The 19,559-nt window shown below is 40.6% G+C and overlaps 2 protein-coding genes across 4 annotated transcripts; both read right to left on the bottom strand.

Annotated features, from left to right (window-relative positions):
- Positions 1-374: 374 nt before the first annotated feature.
- LOC125981812 (adhesion G-protein coupled receptor G2) lies at positions 375-8,403 on the bottom strand. 2 transcript variants are annotated; one of them, XM_049741808.2, is made up of 29 exons: positions 8,179-8,403; positions 7,819-7,877; positions 7,279-7,341; positions 7,120-7,190; positions 6,610-7,049; positions 6,482-6,503; positions 6,365-6,402; positions 5,974-6,104; positions 5,151-5,232; positions 5,001-5,038; positions 4,790-4,834; positions 4,645-4,712; positions 4,534-4,571; positions 4,406-4,445; positions 4,295-4,329; positions 4,092-4,219; positions 3,878-4,010; positions 3,476-3,808; positions 3,151-3,307; positions 2,862-3,026; positions 2,657-2,779; positions 2,532-2,577; positions 2,342-2,445; positions 2,121-2,245; positions 1,672-2,043; positions 1,313-1,596; positions 1,078-1,179; positions 871-999; positions 375-742 (listed from the first exon to the last, which is right to left on the bottom strand). In XM_049741808.2, the coding sequence occupies exons 1-29, from the start codon at positions 8,229-8,231 to the stop codon at positions 672-674; spliced, it is 3,495 nt and encodes a 1,164-aa protein (XP_049597765.1). In that variant the 5' UTR covers positions 8,232-8,403; the 3' UTR covers positions 375-671. The 2 variants fall into 2 exon arrangements, with proteins under 2 accessions (XP_049597765.1, XP_049597767.1); XM_049741810.2 differs by lacking the exons at positions 6,482-6,503; positions 6,610-7,049; positions 7,120-7,190; ... (1 more) ...; positions 7,819-7,877; positions 8,179-8,403 and having other exon boundaries at positions 5,974-6,100.
- A 767-nt stretch (positions 8,404-9,170) lies between these two features.
- On the bottom strand, positions 9,171-19,547 carry LOC125981821 (gamma-aminobutyric acid receptor subunit rho-3). Of its 2 annotated transcripts, XM_049741847.1 has the most exons (11): positions 19,364-19,547; positions 18,001-18,087; positions 14,225-14,304; positions 13,336-13,448; positions 12,195-12,262; positions 11,897-12,120; positions 10,979-11,061; positions 10,375-10,512; positions 10,124-10,276; positions 9,831-10,024; positions 9,171-9,708 (listed from the first exon to the last, which is right to left on the bottom strand). In XM_049741847.1, exons 1-11 carry the CDS (start codon positions 19,397-19,399, stop codon positions 9,406-9,408), a joined length of 1,479 nt encoding a protein of 492 aa, XP_049597804.1. In that variant the 5' UTR covers positions 19,400-19,547; the 3' UTR covers positions 9,171-9,405. The 2 variants fall into 2 exon arrangements, with proteins under 2 accessions (XP_049597804.1, XP_049597805.1); XM_049741848.1 differs by lacking the exons at positions 18,001-18,087; positions 19,364-19,547 and adding an exon at positions 14,821-14,955.
- Between the last annotated feature and the right edge of the window lie 12 nt (positions 19,548-19,559).

Raw genomic sequence — 19,559 nt, forward strand, 5'->3', positions numbered from 1 at the left:
CCAGAACCATTTTTCTGTGTGAAATAGAATGAAAGAAGCCCTTTGTATTTTAAAAGCACGTGAAGCTTACATCTTACCATAATAATCATTTTTTAAGTTTTTTTTTTTCTTCTTAAATATGCCTAAAAGCCATGGGTGGCTGTGGCCATGTGTTGTTGGGCAATACATTTCCTCAGGCACTACAGATGGAAAATAGCTCCTTGGCTAATTCTGGTGCCTCCACAGAAATGTTCATTGATGTACACTATCCCTAACAAATGAAATATAACATATATGTGAAGCCCATTTGCCTTCACACAATAATAAAGTAAATCAATAATGTGTAAAGGCCTTGGAATAATGTGTGAAGTGTTACAAACTAGCAAAAAAGGCTATTGTAAAAATAATCCAATTATTTATTATTTAAAACAGACATCTCCAAAGTCCTGCACAACATGAGAAAAACATGGACACAAAAGGACTAAATCATTCAAATTAAGAGTAAATAAATAACTAAAACTATGACAAAACAAATATCAATAAATTAAGACACAAGTACCACACAACTCAAGTGGTGTTAAAAGCCAGGGAATAAAAGTGGGCCGTAAGGTGCGAGTTAAAGTAATCCATAGTGGTGGTAGTTCAGTATAAATAATGCAAAGATGAATGCAATAGTTTCTGTGCTACCTATTTCATTCGTTAAGAATAACGTCCATGCTAGGTTCCTCGTCAATGGTGATGATTCTGTCATCCAAGGGATTTCCTGAAACAAAACATCTCTGTCATTACATTACATAACTCTTAACCCGAATACTTAACCCCAACCCTAAACCTTGGCTTAACAAATAAATCCATTTCCACTAAGAGGGAGAGACTGTTATATTTGCTGACCTATGCCATCAATCTGCTCTGAGTGACGACTGAGGAAAGACGTCGAGCTGGACGAGGTGTTGGACCGTGAAGATGGTCTGGTTACTGAAGCTCTCTTCATTATCTTCTGGGTTGCTGTGCGACTCCTTTCTGTAAAAGGGGCAAAACCCGGCGATCTTATGAGTTTCTCATCTCATTACCAACCTAAAATTCGGTGAAAAAAATTACCTGAGTTCTCAGCCATCCTCATTTTTCCGAAACAAAGGTATGTCTGCCACTGTCTCCTGACCGTTTCCTTCACCGCACAATGGAACACAAATATGTATAAACCTGCAAACGAGGACGTATGTCAGGGTATTGTAAAGATTTTTTTTAGTTAACAAAAGAACAGTAAAATCCATTTCTAATTCATTTGTTATCTTAACTAAATGGAGAGTCTTAGTTTTGAGGGCAAAGATCAGACCTTGGAAGGCATTACAGATGGCAAAGAGGTACATGAACGGCAGGTTGACGGGCCCCCAGGCAAAAAAGGCGAAGCCCCAGCTGAGGCCGAGCAGGATGGTTAAGCCCACCACACTGCGCACGTCCTGTCCCGTGGTGCGGTGCTGCGAGTTGTGCGGGTTCTGCTTCTTCATCTTTTGCAGCTGGACCAGCACCACCACCAAAATGATGAAGTTGAACAAAAAGATGACGCAGAAGTAGGCCACCACCGCCACGTAGAAGGCAATGTCGTTTTTTATCCAGCAGCTGCGGGAGACATTAGAAGTGTTTTTTTGCGAGTGATGCATTGTGGGATATATCATACACGTGTAAAAGACTTACAAGTCATCACTTGTTCCATCAGAAAACCTCCCATAGGACACCAGTCCGTAGTTGTCCTTGTCGACGGCTATGACAATAATGACCACAATGACGGGAGCGCCCCAGCCCGCCAGCGAGAACCAGAGGATGTAGCGCGGGACGTGCATGTTGAAAACCTTGACGAGGGCTAGGTACAGGTGCACCCCCTCCAGGCCCATCCAGGTGAAGGCCGCCAGCAGGAAGTAGTGGAGGAACCAGGCGGTGGAGATGCAGAGGCCCGTGGCATCTGGGTAGAGGGCCAGCCAAGCGTCCACCAGGAAGACCAGGTTGAGCAACAGCAGAGCCACGCACAGCTGGATCAGGATTTTGGAGGGGATGTCCTTGCGTAGTTTGCTGCAATGGTTTCCACACAACACTGATCGACCAGTCGCCTATTTGACTTGAGCCGCACCTTCCAGCCCATTACTCACTCGAAGGCCAAGTATGTGAGGAGCGTCAAGGACAGGAAAATGGCAGAGATCCCACAGCCAATATATGTGATGAAGCTCAAAATGGTGGCGTTTACTCGACTGGTTAGAGGCTGCCTGGCGAGGTCCTGGACGTGGAAAGTATGTCCCCCATGGGACATAAAATTAGGTACACACTCAATGAAGTGGATGAAGACGCAGCTCAAAGTCCAACTAAAGCTTACCAGCAGGATCGAGAAACTGGTGAGATGGTTGCAGCCGCAAACTGTCACATCGTCTGTGCTGTTGCGGACAGTACAGCCGTTTGTGTTCCAGCCACCGGATTGGTCTGCCAGAAAAAAAAAAATTACTTTCGTACATTTATTCATTCATTCAATCTAATTGTTCTAATGGATTTTTTAAAAGAAAACTTACCATTTAATGCAAAGTCCCAAAAGACGCATGCAGCCACATAATTAGCCTATAGGGCAAAATATTAAATTTAACCAGGTCATCTGTTAAGAGTGAGCACTACAAAATAAAAAAACAATAAGACTCACAGGAATGGACTCCAGGTTCCTGAGGCTAATCACAATTTCCTCCTCGAGTTCGGTGACTGTCAAGTTTGCCAAACTCGCTCCCAGAATCCCACTGTTAAGTCGTCGTGTTCCTAAAGAGCTGTCCTGCATGGACAATTTGTGACAGTCAATATAAAGGTCACTTAAATTAATTTAGAAGTCCTATCAATGTACTTGTGTGTGTGACCTGAAATAGGGTGCTTTTCTGGTAAAAGTTGAAGTGGACTCTGGAGGCCATCTGCTGCTCCTCCGAGGTGAGGTTCTGTGTGAGTGAGGGAGGCAGCGTGATGGAGCCTTGAGGGATGGACGAGTTGTTCCTCACACTCCTTTGAAACCTGCGATCCACTCGGACCTTAAATAAAACATCTAGTAAATAGGCTTCATATGTACAGCAATTTTTCTTCTCCTATACAATGTGTTTGACATTCTCTAAATTGTGTCTCATAGCTCTTCCGAAAGCTAGTACACTGCCATACCTGTGCGTTGTTCGGATCAGAGATGGAGAAGAGCACTTGTTGAAAATCATTTCCATCCACCGCTTTGACAGACAGAGCTAAAGCTGGCGACAAGAGAGTCTCAGTTGCTTCTTCAAGCACCAATTTGAGGCCCACTGTATCAACGAGCCCTATAATTCTGATGAAGACAAAAATAGTTTAGATTTGGTAAACAGAATACAAACAGATGTTCAGCCAAGATTGAAGCCCCCCCTGGTGGACGCAATGTGTAACTACATAAACAAAATACAACAATGACTTAAAACAATGAAAAAGCTTTATAAATTATTAAAATAATATGAGCAACCTGGAAGAGGAGCTGGCCAGTGTTTCAGCGGAGGCGTCCAGCAGGTTACTGACAATGTAGATGGTTGTGTTAGCCAGAGCCACGCTGATATTAGGGCCCGACAACAGATCCTCCAACTGGGACACAAGCTGCTCCACCTGACTGGAGTTAAGTCTGGACACATTAGCGGTCAGCTCAAGAAGAGCATTGGCTTGGCTCTCATTAGATGAGACGGTGGTGACATCCGGGGATGATGCCGTATTACTGAAGACGGTCACATTGGGGCCAGCTGTGCTCGACACAATTGGAACACACTGTTCCTTTAACGGCACCACCACGTTTTTTCCTGGTTGACTTGACCAAAAAAAACAGACAGATTTAGATAATGAACATCTGACAAGCTTAATAAAGCGGTTAACAGACCAGTTCTGAGTGGTGAGTAGAAATGGAGAGCCTTCCTCTGTCGGACAAACGTCTGCATGCTGATAGGTGGTGTTCATCCATGTGAGCTGAGAATCCAACAAATTGTCACTAAATTTTGGATGGCCACAGATAGCTGGAAGAGTCAAAGAGATTTTTGTGGATTACAGTCTTCGAAATCATGCTGACATTGTTTACGTAGTTCCACACTGCTGACCTGCTCTGGTCGTTCGTCCGTCAAACGTTATATTTTTCTCAGATTGAAACACAGTCGTGATGGCTGCGGACACGTTACAGACAGGAACCGCTTCGGCCAGGTGCAAAATCACATTGCAACTTTGAGAGCTAAAGGTCACAAAGGTCATATGTAAAAGTCAATCTGTCTTTTGTCAGAGTATGTGACGATTTCACGAGACTCACTTTGTTCCAGCTGGACTACATTCCACAGTGGCATTCTGAGTAAGGAAAAAATAGCTTAGCTATTCTCCAAAATATATTTAAAAAATGTATTTATGTAAAATGGCAGCTTACCTTGTATTCAGAAGCAATTGTGGGAAAAGAGCATGACTCACTACCAAAAAAAAAAAAAAAAGTCCAAAGATTATGCGGTACTCAAAATGAACAACAACAGCAGATTTATTACATTTTGAAATTTTTACTTTGTTGTGGGAGAGCAACTCTGGTTCAGCTGTGTCATCTGTTCAAACAAAAAGTCTCAAAAACAACCAAAATAAATGCTTTCCTCATGTACACAAATTCTAGGAGCTTACCAGTAACAGAACATAGGAGCCGTTCATCTCAGGGTCTTGTATTGAAATTTCAAAAGTGTAATATGCATCTGAAAATAAGACCAGAACTGAGCTGAAAAGTTTTGAATAATCATCTGGTAGTTAGCTGATAAAATTTAAAACATACCAGTTGCATTGCAGAAAGCTGCGCAGCTGCAGTTTTTATTCTTTTCTGCAAAGGTCAAAGCAGGTTGATGTGACAACAATGTTAACACTTTTAACGTCTTTACTAATTATCATTTGGATAACGTTTGCTTTTTAATACTGCGCTTTTTTAGCAATCAGAAGTCTTGAAATGTGGACCAACAAATTCTTATCATCAACACATTGGTGCTCACCTGGACCACATGGAGCTGCGCCAAAAGCTGAATCATCACTGTCAAATCAAATTGACAAGATTCATGTTTCATGTTCACAAATGAATAGTGCTCTTATAAACCAAGAGGAGAAAAAAGGGAAAATCCTATGGCTTAAAATGAACATCTTACCATTTGGAATTGTTTGATTTTTTTTCATAAATACAGATATCTTCATCCATGTGATCACTGTTGCAGTTCTCATTTGGGGGACCTAATAAAGAGAACACGCAAAGGTTAGGTAAAGCTAGAGTTATGGTTTCAAAGTAGGGTTTAAAGCTAGGGTTATGGTTTCAAAGTCCGGTTCATACTAGAGTTAGGGTTTCAAACTAAGGTTTAAAGCGAGGGTTAGGGTTTCAAAGTAGGGTTAGAAGCTAGAGTCGGGGTTTCAAACTAGGGTTTCAAGCTCGGGTTAGGGTTTCAAATTAGGGTTTAAAGCTAGGGTTAGGGTTTCAAAGTAGGGTTTCATACCTTACCCTTGCTTGAAACCCTAGTTTGAAACCCTAACCCTAGCTTTAAACCCTACTTTGAAACCCTAACTCTACTATGAAACCCTACTTTGAAATCCTAACCCTAGATTCAAACCAGGGGTGTCAAACTCATTTTTTTTTGCGGGCAGCATTGTAGTCATAGCTTCTTTCGGAGGGAGATATGACTGTCAACCCAAATAAATGTATGAGCACCTCATATTGTATACAGTAAAAGCTACAAAACAAACTGACAAGTAACTCGTTTTCAAACAGACGAGTAAAAACTGGTCAAATATTTAAAAAAAAAAAAAAAAAATTATTAAAAGTGAAGACAATTTGCAATTCTAGCAATGACACACAAATTTGATGCACAATTTGTCTTCGCCGGCCACATAAAATGATATGGCAGGCCGTATCTGGCCCCCGAGCCTTGAGTTTGACACCTGTGGGTTAAAACAACAACAATGACATATCGTAGCACTCACTCTGACGATTGGCTCTTTTTCCCGTTGCGTGGATTTGGGAGGAATTTTGATTGGCTGCGCAGATTGTTTTTAGGATGCAACACGGTGACACATTCTGCCTCAGCGCCAGAATCACCAAGCAGTTGGTCTTTCTGATCAATACAAAGATATTTCATTGGTTTTCTCTTGTACTAGCTGGACACTTCATTAGGAACACTAACAATAGAATAATCTAAGAAGATCTGGTACAAGAGCTCTGAAAGGGAAGAATTTTGAATACCAGTCTTTGTAATTTAGCTCATTCAGTGCCATTGACGGTTATAGACGTCAAAGATATTAACTGGGACCGGCAGTGAATGAGTTCATTTTTCATTTTCTCTCTGGTGTATATTTTTGTGCAGCTCATCCACACCTTATTTTGGTCTTCTCTGCACACGAAACTTCAAGTCCCTGTTTGAAATCAATCAATGTGTCATATTAATGACATGATGGATAAAATGACAATACATTAGAGAGTGATCTTACATACCTGAAATATGCCACTTGATTTGCTGGAAAAGAATAATAAATATGATGAGCAAATTTGTTTTTGTTTTCTTGCATGCGAAAGACAAATATCAATGAAATAAAAAATAAATAAAGAAAAGGATGACATACCTGCTGAGGATGGCTGTTCGAATAAAACGTGCATTTTTTGAGTTGGGAATTGTTTTTTCCACCTTTTTGCCTGCGTTGTTGGTTGCGTTCTTCTTCGCTGCAGCGTTATTGGGAAGATCTACAGTATTATTAGTTCCAGTTTTGTTGGGGTTTTGTAAGATAATAGTTGTAGTCGTGCCAAATGTTTGTAGTGCTGTTGCTGTTTGAGAGTTTTGAAATGTAGTCGTTGTAGTATTTGTGTTTTGAAATGACAGCGTCGTGTTGTCACTTGGTAACGTGCTCGCTGTGATTGTAAAGTTGCTTTGAGTCCCATTTGTCGTAGTTGTTGTCCCGAGTGAAGAGGTTGCAGATGTCTGTTGCACCAGAGGTGGGAAAGTTGTCGTGTATTCAGCGTGCGAAGACACACAGCTCCCCAAAGTGTTTTGGAACACCTCCTGGAACTGGGAAGCAAAAAGTAAAAAGTCATGTTCACATTTGATTTCTTTGTGAGACATCAGATTCCAAACATACCCAGGATGTAATTTCTGATTCATTCTTTGCAGGCCCCGTCACATCAATAGCGGTATCCACTAAGTAGTACACTGCAGTGAGAGAAGACAAATTTGTCTTTCTTTCTTTTTTTTTTTTTTTTTTTAATTCAGGTCATTGTTTTTACAGAAGGTTTGTTACCTGAGATCTGAGCGCTTGTCACATGAGGCGCTGATGTGGAAGTCTCATTACAGGAAGAAAGACCTAATGAGGAAACACAAACTCATTATTTGTCAAGCATTAAATGTGACTTTAATTTAGGAGGTTCCACCAAAACATATTTCTTATTCTTATTCCTATCGTCTAATTTCTCACGTTTGTATGACGGAAGTGTTATCATTGCAAAATCGCACAGACAGTATTCTGACTGGAAAAACGAGATTCCTAAAAAATATTAGAACGGAATGTTTGAATGTATGTAGAAGATGACAAGTGATGAATGACGTCCATTCAGATATGTAGCCCGCTGCTTAAAAATAGAATTGCAGGACTACAAAGAAGCATTCAGCCATGATACATTACAATGAGAACACAATATACATGTTATTTCTGGAATATTATATTTTAGTTTTGTTACATAATGATGTATTCATCAGTGTGGCTCTAAAAGACATTTTTATCATTTTGACTAAACTTGTTATTCAACATAGAGATATTTATTTTAGGTAATAGTATTTTTACCTGTGAATAGAAGGAGCAGGTGGACGACCTTTGTAAAATGTGAACTTGGCTTTTTCACTCTGTAACAAATATATACATTAAAAAAAATGGAATATGCTGCTCAACAACCAAGAACACACGTAATAGAGAATTGTCATTATTCTATTTGAGTTCATGAAAATTTGGAGGATACATTATTTTTATTTATTTTTTTTACTCTGACAATCGGCCAGACACTTGACCAGCGACTCATTTTGTTAGACCATGACCATCACAAATTCAGCTAAAATATCTCCGTGTAATTTCTTAATGTGTAAGAGACATTTTTGACTGAGAAATTGGAGATATAAGCGCAAGTCTTTAAAAAATAAAGCATATTACCTAATGAAGTTTATATCTTCATTTATCCTAAAAGATCCTGTGGAAGATTTCATGATGTTATCCACTTTATGAAGATCATAGCTCCCTTAAGGACATTGCTGAACCTGTGAAAAAAAAAATCCCCAAGTCACTTTATTATAATGCCAAGGGCTTTTGTTGTTAGCAGGTTCACATCAAGTCTGTAACACTGGCTGTCAGTGACACGCCCCCGCCGACTGTTGACTTTACAAACACGGCAGCAACACTGATGTGTTTTTATTCCACGCCCAGGAAAAGAAAGTTAAATTGACTTGAGGTGTAAGATCATTTAAAAAAATAAATCACTTTATGCCACATTTTTCTCAATTGTTTGAGTTTCCGTATTGTTTGAGTTTCCGGGCGTGTCCTGGCTGAGTAGCCCTGCCAGTATATTTTAAAAGGAAGATGTGACACATGCTCATTTCCAGGGCAACAAAACATAAATAAAACAGAGGCATGAGACGTCTTGCATCATAAGTGTAGTTTGTGCGCCTGTTTTTCATGACTGTCAACAGCAAACAACACCTATCTATCTTGAGTAACATATTAAAAATTGTCATTTAATAAGATAGGAGAATGTAAAAAAAAAAACATTTAATCAAACCAAGTTTTGGTGAAAATTATAAATTAAAGCAATAAATATTACAGTACTCTGAACAATGAAAAATCACAATATGGTGCGAATTAAAGAACGATTCCTGTTTTCTTATAACACATTAAAAAACACGCACGTGCAATTAACGTGTATTGACCTTAGCCACTGTAGATGAATGTTCCAAATGCTTAAAAAAATCCAGTATTTTAATTTAATTTGAAAAATCGAAGACTTGAACGTCACCTACCACAAATCAGCTTTCATGCATATATGACAATCCCTGCTCATCACTCTAGATTGAAGTAAATGGTGACCTTCGAATCCAAATGACGAACAACAACATATAATTAACAGATTTTACAATACTACAAAAGACACATTGACAACACTACATGTTTATTTATTTCTTTGCAGATATTAGACAATAAATATGCCTTTTACTCCGTAGCAATACAATACAATCCCAAGTGGGAAATAATCATCTGATACAAAGGCTCTGTAAAGCAAGAAAAGACAATTTTACAACAGACAGAGTCACTGTATTTAAATCTTTTTGGAATGTGTGATGAGAATCTTAAAAAAAATAGTTTCATTTTTGCTGCAAGGAAAGTATGCTATGCATACAAACTCCAGTAAATGACATTGAAGAGCAGGTAGGCCAGAGGGAATAAAACTCTGGAGTAGGAGTCAATCATGTAGCTGTTGCTCATTATGAAACTGAGATTGTGTTTTAAAGGGTTCCTGCGGCGTAGCCTGGTGCCCTCTGTGGGAGCCGACACGGTGGAGTTTCGTGACTGTGTGTTCCTCTCCGTGTTTGGTGTACTGGAAGCCTCGGGGAAAGAGGTCAGGTCAATATCGTTGTCATGGAAACAGCCGTCAAAAGCCATTGCCTGTGTGGCGTCGTAGGACGCTGGAATCTGTATGGGGATGGTGAAGAGAGGCAGGGTTAAGTTTCTAGATCATGTCATTCATCCAGATGGTGCAATAATGATGTCAGTTGCACGAGACTCGTGAAAATATAGGCAGGAGCGTTGTCGACCTGTGCCCTCTTCAGCTTCTTCATTTCCTCAACTGTGGTGAAATAGTTGACGGCCGCGTACTCGATGACGGAGAGAAAGACAAAGAGGAAGCTGGCCCACAAGTAGATGTCCACTGCTTTCACGTAAGACACCTGAGGCATTGAGGAGGACACTCCGGTGATGATGGTGGACATGGTCAACACGGTGGTGATGCCTGCGTGCAAGGAGCATAGCACCACACAACAAACCTTAAAACCTGGAGGAAAAAAAACACTATTATATCAAAGCTAGACATTTTCTTTGTTTGTCGTACCCAAGGAGACACGGGCGGGCACGGCCCTCCTGTCAATCCAAAAAGACACCCAGGACAACATCACCATCAGCATGGTGGGAAAATACGTCTGCAGCATGAAGAAGAAGATATGCCTCCTGAGAATGAAATTAATGTAGAGACGATTGTACCAACCTGAAACACACACACACACAAAAACGGACACAGAATGTGACAGTTTAAACTGACTCGTTATCTTGACCTTTTTTTTTTTATTATTTAATTACACATACCAGTACTGCTGTAGAAGGCAAGCCCAAAGGAAGGCTGGAAGTCTTCAACAAAAAACTGAGAGAGCACAATCTCATCAGTCCTTAATGAATCGTTCCCATTTTTCCAATAGAGCATGAGGTCGTTCTCATTGTAAGCATCTTCAAGAAATGTGAGAAAGAAAAAAAAAAGCTGGAGGATGAATTGAACACATTGCCTCGCTTGGATTCCATTCTCAAAGGAAAGGAAAATAGTGGATGCAAATGGTTGAGATAAGGAGACATGTTTTATTCATGCATTGACAATTGACAAAGATTAGCAAGAGTTTCTAAAAAAGCAGATAGATGAATAAATGTGTTCTGTATTTTATAGATGTAGGGAAATCCCTGCTCTGTCTGCACTTAGATCAAGTGCAACAACAAAGAATACAAGGGAAATATAATCCTCTGTAAACCACTCATTAATGGAAAACTATCAAATGGACGGTGGCTGACCTGATTTAAAAGCAAACAAAGCAAGAACAAAAATAAAGGAGCTAGCGAAACAAAACAAGACTAGAGTAATAATAACAATCCAATGCAAGATCATGCAAAAGATTATTAGAGCTTGGCAATGTTTGATACTCACAGCTTTCCAGCTCTAGAGAGCAGTTTTGCGTGTCCAGAGGGAAGCTGCTGAAGTCCATTGAGCAAAGTGCCGTCACAGTTATCCTAAAACAAAGCTCACAGTTAAAAAAAAGAAACACACACATACACATGAACATCGCAACTGCGGTGGAAAATAAACCAGAATGTACAGTGATGGACTGCACTGCAATAAACACCAGCAACTCCAAAGAGTTGCCTTTCTAGTTTATCCCCATCAAGCAAAAGTATAAACTGAATAGAATAGAAACGTATGGAATGAAGCATACTTTTGTTTTGAATTTATGCTAATTATGACCACTTCTAAGACAGCAGCTGTCCCGCATCCAGTAAACTCAGCCAAGTCGTGACCACAAACACACCATTGTTGGGTTGTTTGGAATAAGACTTCCGAGAATAACCTTGGCGAATGAGCCACTTGCTGCTTCACAGTGTCTAAAGACAAAGACATGACTGTTGAGGACACGTAGCAGCATGTTTTGTTTTTTCGAATTTTCTACTGTCTTACAGCAAGGCCATATTAAATATTAGAAAGCTTTAAAAGGCAACCAAAAAAATTGAATCCAAACAACCAACAGCTGCATTACATTTGATTCCTAAATACGTATTGCTATTCACAGCACACAATCTGCCGGGGCAGTCTGTGGTGCCATATTGCCAACACGAGCCACTGAAATGGATATGATGAATGCGCAAAGCCGGTTGACAGACAATATTACACTCCTGTTAATTGCTTCCATATTTAGTTTGATCATTTTGATAGTACTCTATTGATATTGTTATTATTATTATTGTTATTATTTTATTATTTTATATTATATATTCATTTATTTATTTTTATTTTATTTTTTTTACTTTATTATTGTGTGTGTGCAAATGTTATTATTTTTATTTTTTTTACCGGACACTGTAGAGGATGTTGCCATCAGGAAAAACCCTCAGCATGATATTCTCCATGGTTGTGTCATGGATGAAAGAGCGCTTGGAGTGGACGAAGAACACGTCAGGTACCCAGATCTTCTTCACGAGACGCGCGTCGAAGGTTCGACTCTTGTTGTTGCTGGAGGGGAAGGCCAGTCGGTCGTCCTGCCAGTAATGCCTCAGGTACAGAGTCATGGTGAAGTCCTGAGCACAGTCCCAGTCGAAAGAAGACATTTATTGAAATGCATCAGGAACAGTTGGCAAAGCTTCATACATACCATGTTTACTTCACTTATGCTGTCAACGCTCTCGACTTGGACGTCAATGCCAACAGGGATGGCGGAACCTGGCACAAAGGGTCAAAAGTCAACATACATCAGCGTGCAGCAGCAGCTGGATAACACGTAATGATGAGGCCATCCTCCATGTTTTGGCCATCTGTACATCCACCACAGATTACGTATTTATATGCCACCATGCGCCTGGCAGAGAAGGTGTAATCCACACTATAGCGACATAGAGGCTAGAGACGACATGTTAGATAATCGGGGCTCAGAAGCTCAGAGGGGTTATATCAGCGCTTGTCACACTGTAAAGACGGTAGGACAGTCTTGACTGACACATGCTGATCAAATGATCAATTGGAAAAAAAAAACAGGTCTAGAAAATATAACGTTTACTGTATCAAATAATCATATTGTTTACTTACATACGGCAAGCTACATATAACAACTTTGAGTCATTTCAAGATGACAAGCAGCTATGTTGTACTATTACATAAATACAAGACCTTAACCTTACCTCATTGTTTCATAACCCAAAGATGAAAATGTATGAGGTGAACTATAAAAATCCTGTCCTATCACTACCATTACCTAATGACGATAAGCATGCAAAAGCATCACTCCTCAATTACAAAAGTGAAAAGAGGGATTATGACAGGCCAACTGCATGCTTGGTTTTCCACATAATTATCGTAAAATGACTAAAAAGTCAAGTGTATGACATCATGAGTGAAAACAGCGACTAGACTGAAGATAAAACACAATGTCTAGACAACCCAAATAGCCCTTGTATTCATAGAAAATATTAAAAAAATATATTATTGACATGTATTTTGCGACACGTGTTCCATTTTGGGGCCATTTGACACAAATGTGTTCTGCACACATTGTACACTGTTGTTACAGCTGTTATTTGAGATTTGATCTCCTCGTAACATCAGGCCTCCTCCAATGAGGTGCGCGTTTGAGATTATTTTATCTGTACTACTGTCTGTACCCGTTGTTTCACACAGATTATCTAGGTCATCAAAGGCTTTTGGAGGAGGCGTAATAGCAAAGACAGCACAGTAACCTACATCGGTCTTTTACCGGGTTGCCCAGGGAAAATGCAAAGATAGATATAGAGTGACAGTACCTCCGAAGCCCGGCCGCATTGCAAAGTCATGGTCCTCGATTCGAAGCAGCTGTTCCGATTTAATTAGCAAAGACTTTGTGCTGTCGAGCTTTTTCATCTTGAGATCCACTCGTCTAAGATTCAAAGAGGACAAACAACAGCTGAGGTCAACAGAAAAGCTCAAATTGTCTTTATCTTTCATTGAACTGACATCTGGTGGAGCGTTCATTTATCACTGCTTGGAGTTGAGCTGTGTGTGATTAAAAGAGAGCTTTTGATCTAATAGCAACAGTTCCTAGTTTACTGGAAGTTCTTCAAACGTGTTTTCGACAGGCTCGTCTTGCTTCTCGTGTTAGAGGGAACCAAACAAACTACATTGGCAACAAGACACAAAGATGTCAAGCTAGATTGTGAATTGACTGCTCTGACTTATGGACTTATGGAATGTTAACTTTCATGAGTAATATTTCATTACTGTTTTGCCATGTGGGGTCATTTTACCTGATGATTTGCACTACTCACATTAAGAAACAAAATGTGACCATATTCCATACACACTATAGACAATCAACTATATATCAAATGTATCCATGAGGGAAATATAGTATTTAAGTAAGCAAAGTAACACATGCAGTGATATTAATTTAAAGTAATAAAAACGGTACAAAAAATCAATTAATCCACAACTAATTGTTTAATTTAAAATTGGCCAACTCCTCTCAATAGTAGTAACAGAATTAGTCATTTGTAAATAATTTTCAATAAAGGGAATAAAATTAAAAACAGATTCTTTTTTTATCTGATTCATTAATTAAGCTAAAAAGGTAACGATAATTGAAGCTCGTAAACGTCTAAAAAACAGACAGAGGTCATCAAGGTGTATAAAGCACAAGAAGACACTTTGGCTCACCCGCCATGTTTTTGTTTGTTGACGTCTCCGAGTTCGAGCTCCTTGTGTCTCCTCTTGCTGGAGAAGTGGTTGCTGTTGAGCTGCGTGACAGGCCACAAGCAGGCAAAGCACATGAGTCGTAAGGCCAGGAGAACCACTCTCATGGTGAAACCGGTGCTGGATCCCGCCAGCGTCCTCCCCCGCCCACCGACGGACGCCTCAGTCCCCGTCCCCTACTGGCACGTCCATGTCCTGGCAGCACTCATTTCGCTGGAGCTCGCACATGCCCAGTAGTCGGTGCACTCTCATCTGCTGCAAAGGCGGTGGTGTGCATGAAACCGAATAGTCCCCTGATTGAGCTTGCTGGTCAAATGTGCCATCTTTTGCTTGCCGTTGACCCCAAACAGTCTCCACCCTCTAAAACCAAATATCAATTTATTCCAATCATGACAAAGGAATACCATTAATTCCTCCCTAATCTTCTTATCTGTGGTTGGTGAAATCTTTCGGTAACCTACAAACTGGAGGCAGCCGAGGGCGGGGAGGGCGCGGGGATAATACAACCGGCGGTTTCATCATCATTCTGAAGAGATAAAAATAAAAAACATTTAGCCTACTTTTACACACAACGGGATCTTCCCTCTATCGGTCGGGGTGGTTGGCAATGAATGATCCCACGCAGAGAGGGCACATGTCAGCATATGTTTAGTCCACCTCTGTAAACCTCGCACTTGCGTGACTCAGCCTGAATTCTCCAAAAAAAAAAAAAAAAAAAAATCCTACTCTAACATTTGGAGTTCATTTAGGGTTTATCAAAGGCACTTTAAATGGTGGCAGGTGTATACTGACCCCATCCCACGAGTTTGAATGTGAGTGGTCAATTCGGATCACAGGGTGTACACACTTGTGCAACCACATTATTGTAGTTATATATATGTCCCCTCTCCAAAAAATATTAAAATTGTTTTACGAAGGAAAGGTCACATTATTATGTTCTGAAATTATTCCATGAGGTCTCATTTATGTCGCAAAAACATTTGAACAAGGGTGTGTAGACTTTTGGGATTAACTGCAGAGTTCATTTTAAATACTTTATGTATTTCTTGTGATGTTTTATTATATCATAAATTGACTTGATTTGTTTGGTTTGAATTCACTGAACTTGAATTCACGCTCAAAGTTGCTGATATGATTTCGCGTTACACTGTGCAAGTATGTAAATTAATCGGAACCCATTTTGAAGGCAGAGGTGTTGCGTGATGGAGCATTCACATAGTTAAACATTCACCTGCTTAGTTAATTAGTCTGTGTTTCATTCGTGTTGCCGAGGATGTAAAGTAGAATCGTGTTGATGCGACTCAATGCACACCAGCCAGCGATTGTTCTCACACAACCATCCAGATCACTTGAAGATATGGCAGGGACAGGACCTATATTGCTGACGCTCATTCTCATGGGAGGGTTCTTCATGAAAATCTCAGAAGGTAATGTAAATGGCTATGCAATAACTCAGATTGATAATGAGCAAAAATATTTTCGATAGATGTCCAATGTCCATTTGTCCAATGATTCAGACTGAATCAATTTCTGATGCTAGTGCTGTAGTTCTGTAAATCACACTCATGTACTTCCAGAGACCAACGTCTACTGCATCATCCAAGAAGACTGCCTCCTGCCCTGCAACTTTCGACCCCCCGGCACCGTGGTGATCCACTGGTATAAGCAGCAAATTCCAGTACACAGTTACTACTACAACAAGGACCAGTTTGGACTTCAAAACAAACACTTCAGCGGGAGGACATGTCTATTCAATGCTCACATCCCGAATGGGAATGCGTCTCTCCTCCTAAGAAGGGTCAAAGTTCAGGACAGAGGCCGGTACAAGTGTTACACGAGCACAAGGAAGGGGAACCAGGAAGTCTTTGTAAACCTGGAAGTGAAGGGTCAGTAAAGCTTTGTATTCCTTCATTCTGTCTAGCATCTAATGGAAGAGAATTTCCATTCCATTCTGTCACTATACATCACTTGCATTGATTGCTCACGGCTGACCACAATTTGGAGAGAAGAAAAAAAACTGATTGTGGATTGGATTTACCGAGGTACTAGTGTAGTGTAAAGTGAATAGCTCCCTCTGCTGGAGATTTGCCTTACCGCTGGAAAAAAAAGACCTGGCGTCAAATCCTTTTTGGAAATAGATGAAAATATAAAGTTAAGAACTATCTATATTATATTTCATCCAATGAAAAAATGGTTTTGTCTAAATTAGGGCTGCTTTTATGGACCTTTTGTTGGCACTGATACAGAAAAATGTCTTCCTCAACTGTCATATCAAATCATATATTTGTCCGAAATGTCTTTATAAATCGCAAACTTAAATACTCATCCTCTTCTCCTGAAGCACCCATCCATTCAGTCGTCATGGAGTTAAGAACCGAGATGGTCACGTGCTCCTCCAACAACATCTACCCCATCCCCCAGGTGATGTGGGCTACAGATCCCCCCTCAGCAGAAGCGTTGGAAAATGTCACCACTAAAACCACAGAGCACAAGGGACTCTTCAACGTGCAAAGTACGCTCATGATTCCGGGGAACGTCTCGGATTACATCTTCTTCTGTTCATTTGTATCGGCAGACAAGAGCCAAGTGTGGACCGCCTCGAGGAAGAATCAAGGTGGGTCGCTGGATGACAATGACAACAAACGGCAATGTGACGTCTAATGTCTTCCAGTGATGACGCAGGAAGAAGGGCACACACTGTGTATCCCCTGCGTTGTGCCACACAGTCTTCAAAACTTCTCTCTCATCTGGAGCTTCATCTCCTTCGGCGACCCCGTCGTGATCCTGCGCTACGACAGCAGACACGACCACACCTTCAACTTATGGGAAGGCCAAGCCCAACTGGACCAGGAGCGGCTTCCGCTGGGAAACGGATCCCTTCTGCTTGGCAAGCCCGACAGCGACGAGCACTCCGGGACGTACACATGTACCATCACGGGCCCGCAGAGTCGATTCATTGTTCTAACCAAAGTCAATATTACCGTTGCGGCGATAAGTGAGTGTTAACGGCTTTAATTGAACCCAGAAAGACAAAACAAATATTACAAAACAAAGTTGCTCAACAGGTTTGAATGAGCAGACTATGCCGAGGTCAAGATGGAGCACGGCGGCGTCTGCAGCTTTTGTCTTGTTTACCGTCATTTTAGCTATCCCACGGTGCCTAAGGCACAGAGGTACGTGACAAATCACAAATTATACATCAAAGATCAGTAATGGGACACGTGATCAATACACCCACTAGAAATGACACTGCCTATTTATCCAGAAGAAAACTTCAGTCCTTCATGTTGCCTCATAATCTGTTCAATGTTTGATGTGGTTAAAGTCAAACGCCCAAAACGTGTCAAATTCAATTTTCTGGGATGGAAGCAATCTGGAACAGAAAACTTACCGAAACTCTTCCCAGAAATTTGGAAACATGAAATTGTTCCAAAACGTCTTGCCAACATGAAGAAGCAAAATAAGTGCCTTGCCCAATGCCAGTAAAGACTGTTGCTATGGTAACAAGCGTTACATCACAGAAAACCGTCCATCCATTCATTTTCAGAATTCAGAATCAATATGCGGGCAGTGGTCAATACCTGTCTGTGTTAACTGGCTCATATTTCTCCCAACAGGTGCACAGTCAACATCACACAGACACAACGGTGGAGGACTCATTGAGTTCGGGCTGCATAAATCTCCAAACATCACAGCTTTACAAATACTAAAGCAGCATGGCATTGAATGCAAAATATTACCAGTACAACCCGGAAGGCTGAACGGATTTCCAGGCATAAACGCAGCACAGAATCACCGAGGCGGCGGTGGTTCAGTAGGCGACAAGCCTGAAGACGACAAAGAAAAAACAGACAACGGAGAAAATGATCATCTGCAGTCCAGCAATCAAGACCTGGTCAAGTTTGAACCTGAGAACTTTAAAGCAGAACTAAATGTGGCAAACCTGGAATGAATATTTCTACCAATCAATTATTATAGAGGCAGGGTAGGTGTGTCAGAAAAGTTCCAGGACTAAATCAAACAACAGAGTTTGAACATGCATTCAATCAAATGTGTGTGGAGATATTCAATGCTATTAACAGGACTTTTTTTCCTTCTCCACTAGACTTACTTTTTTTTTCTTCGTTGGCGTCTGCCCAGAATTTTAAATGACTGCGCATATGGTTAGATTTAAATCTTTCCCCGAGACTGTCTGGAGGTGTAACATTCCGATGATTGGTGGAAAACACATCTGTGCAAGCAAGAGAGTGACATTTTTAAATGAGAGTTATTTTATTGCCCTGGAATAAAAAACTAAACAAAAGACGGAAAGAATGCGTCTTTGTGTGTGTGTGTGTGTGTGTGTGTGTGTGTGTGTGTGTGTGTGTGTGTGTGTGTGTGTGTGTGTGCGTGTTTTCATTTAAAATAATTTTTACTATGAATTCACACCTAATCAAGAGGATCTAAAATTAGACAAAAGGTCTAAACCACGACAATAGTTTTAAAACGGAATTTCAATGAGTGCCACATGCAGTGGACACAAATGTGGAGCATTGTGTCATGAAAATGGCATCAAGTCCCACTTATGGGGTCAATGACCCTGTCATGGCCAGGAGGGCCTTAAAACCTGCAGAGGATGCAGCTGGGTACTTAAAAAAAAAAAAAATCAAAGTTGTGCAAGTTCACAATGTTTTCTGAAAATTAGTATCTCCCTCCCGGAATGCGTCACCAGCAACTCACCAATTTATGTGTATGCGAATTTACGACAGAGATCCAAGGTCTGTCTGGAAGCAATCATCTTGTCCAGGCTCTCTAAAAGCCCCCCTCCCCATGATGTCATCAAAGCTGTAGTTCCGGGAGAATTGGGGGATTTTTCTTATGTAAGGTTTTCTCAAACTGGATCTTTTTCCTTGACAGTTAGAAAAAGAATTGTTGCTAAGAAGTATTTTTTTTGTATCTTACAGATAAAAGCAAATGTGTTTATTTTCTCCATGTTACAATACACAAGTATATTTTATAGTTGGACGAGTGGGTGGGGGGGCGAGTTTTTCTGGGCAGCCCCTGCCTGCACATACCAGGAAAAATAAACTGCAGTCCAACATATTTTGATACCCAAATACGTACTCTAGCTTGGTCTTGTTTGCGGAGAGTATTTCCCATCTCTTGCAACTACAGTACAGCATTTCTTGATGAACAAAAAAAAGTAGCCTACTGAATTGATTTCAGCAATTCTCTCATAGCTGATGTCCTCTGCAATAACTTGAGCCACCTTAGAGGGCGGCAGCAACAGCATTGCCAGATGCCGCAAAGTAACATTGAG

The sequence above is a fragment of the Syngnathus scovelli genome, chromosome 15 (assembly GCF_024217435.2).
Source record: "Syngnathus scovelli strain Florida chromosome 15, RoL_Ssco_1.2, whole genome shotgun sequence".
Taxonomy (NCBI): Eukaryota; Metazoa; Chordata; class Actinopteri; order Syngnathiformes; family Syngnathidae; genus Syngnathus; species Syngnathus scovelli.

What these genes read in the sequence shown, in the direction of transcription:
- LOC125981812 (XM_049741808.2), bottom strand. Translation starts at nt 8,231, where the DNA reads ATGAAATCTTCCACAGGATCTTTTAGGATAAATGAAGATATAAACTTC. An exon ending in CAATTGCTTCTGAATACAAG is followed by an intron (nt 4,330 to 4,405) that starts GTAAGCTGCCAT and finishes TTCCTTACTCAG; the next exon opens with AATGCCACTGTGGAATGTAG. An exon ending in GAGGATGGCTGAGAACTCAG is followed by an intron (nt 1,000 to 1,077) that starts GTAATTTTTTTC and finishes CCCCTTTTACAG; the next exon opens with AAAGGAGTCGCACAGCAACC.
- LOC125981821 (XM_049741847.1), bottom strand. Translation starts at nt 19,399, where the DNA reads ATGGGAAATACTCTCCGCAAACAAGACCAAGCTAGA. An exon ending in AACAAACAAAAACATGGCGG is followed by an intron (nt 13,449 to 14,224) that starts GTGAGCCAAAGT and finishes TTTGAATCTTAG; the next exon opens with ACGAGTGGATCTCAAGATGA. An exon ending in GCATAAGTGAAGTAAACATG is followed by an intron (nt 12,121 to 12,194) that starts GTATGTATGAAG and finishes GACTGTGCTCAG; the next exon opens with GACTTCACCATGACTCTGTA.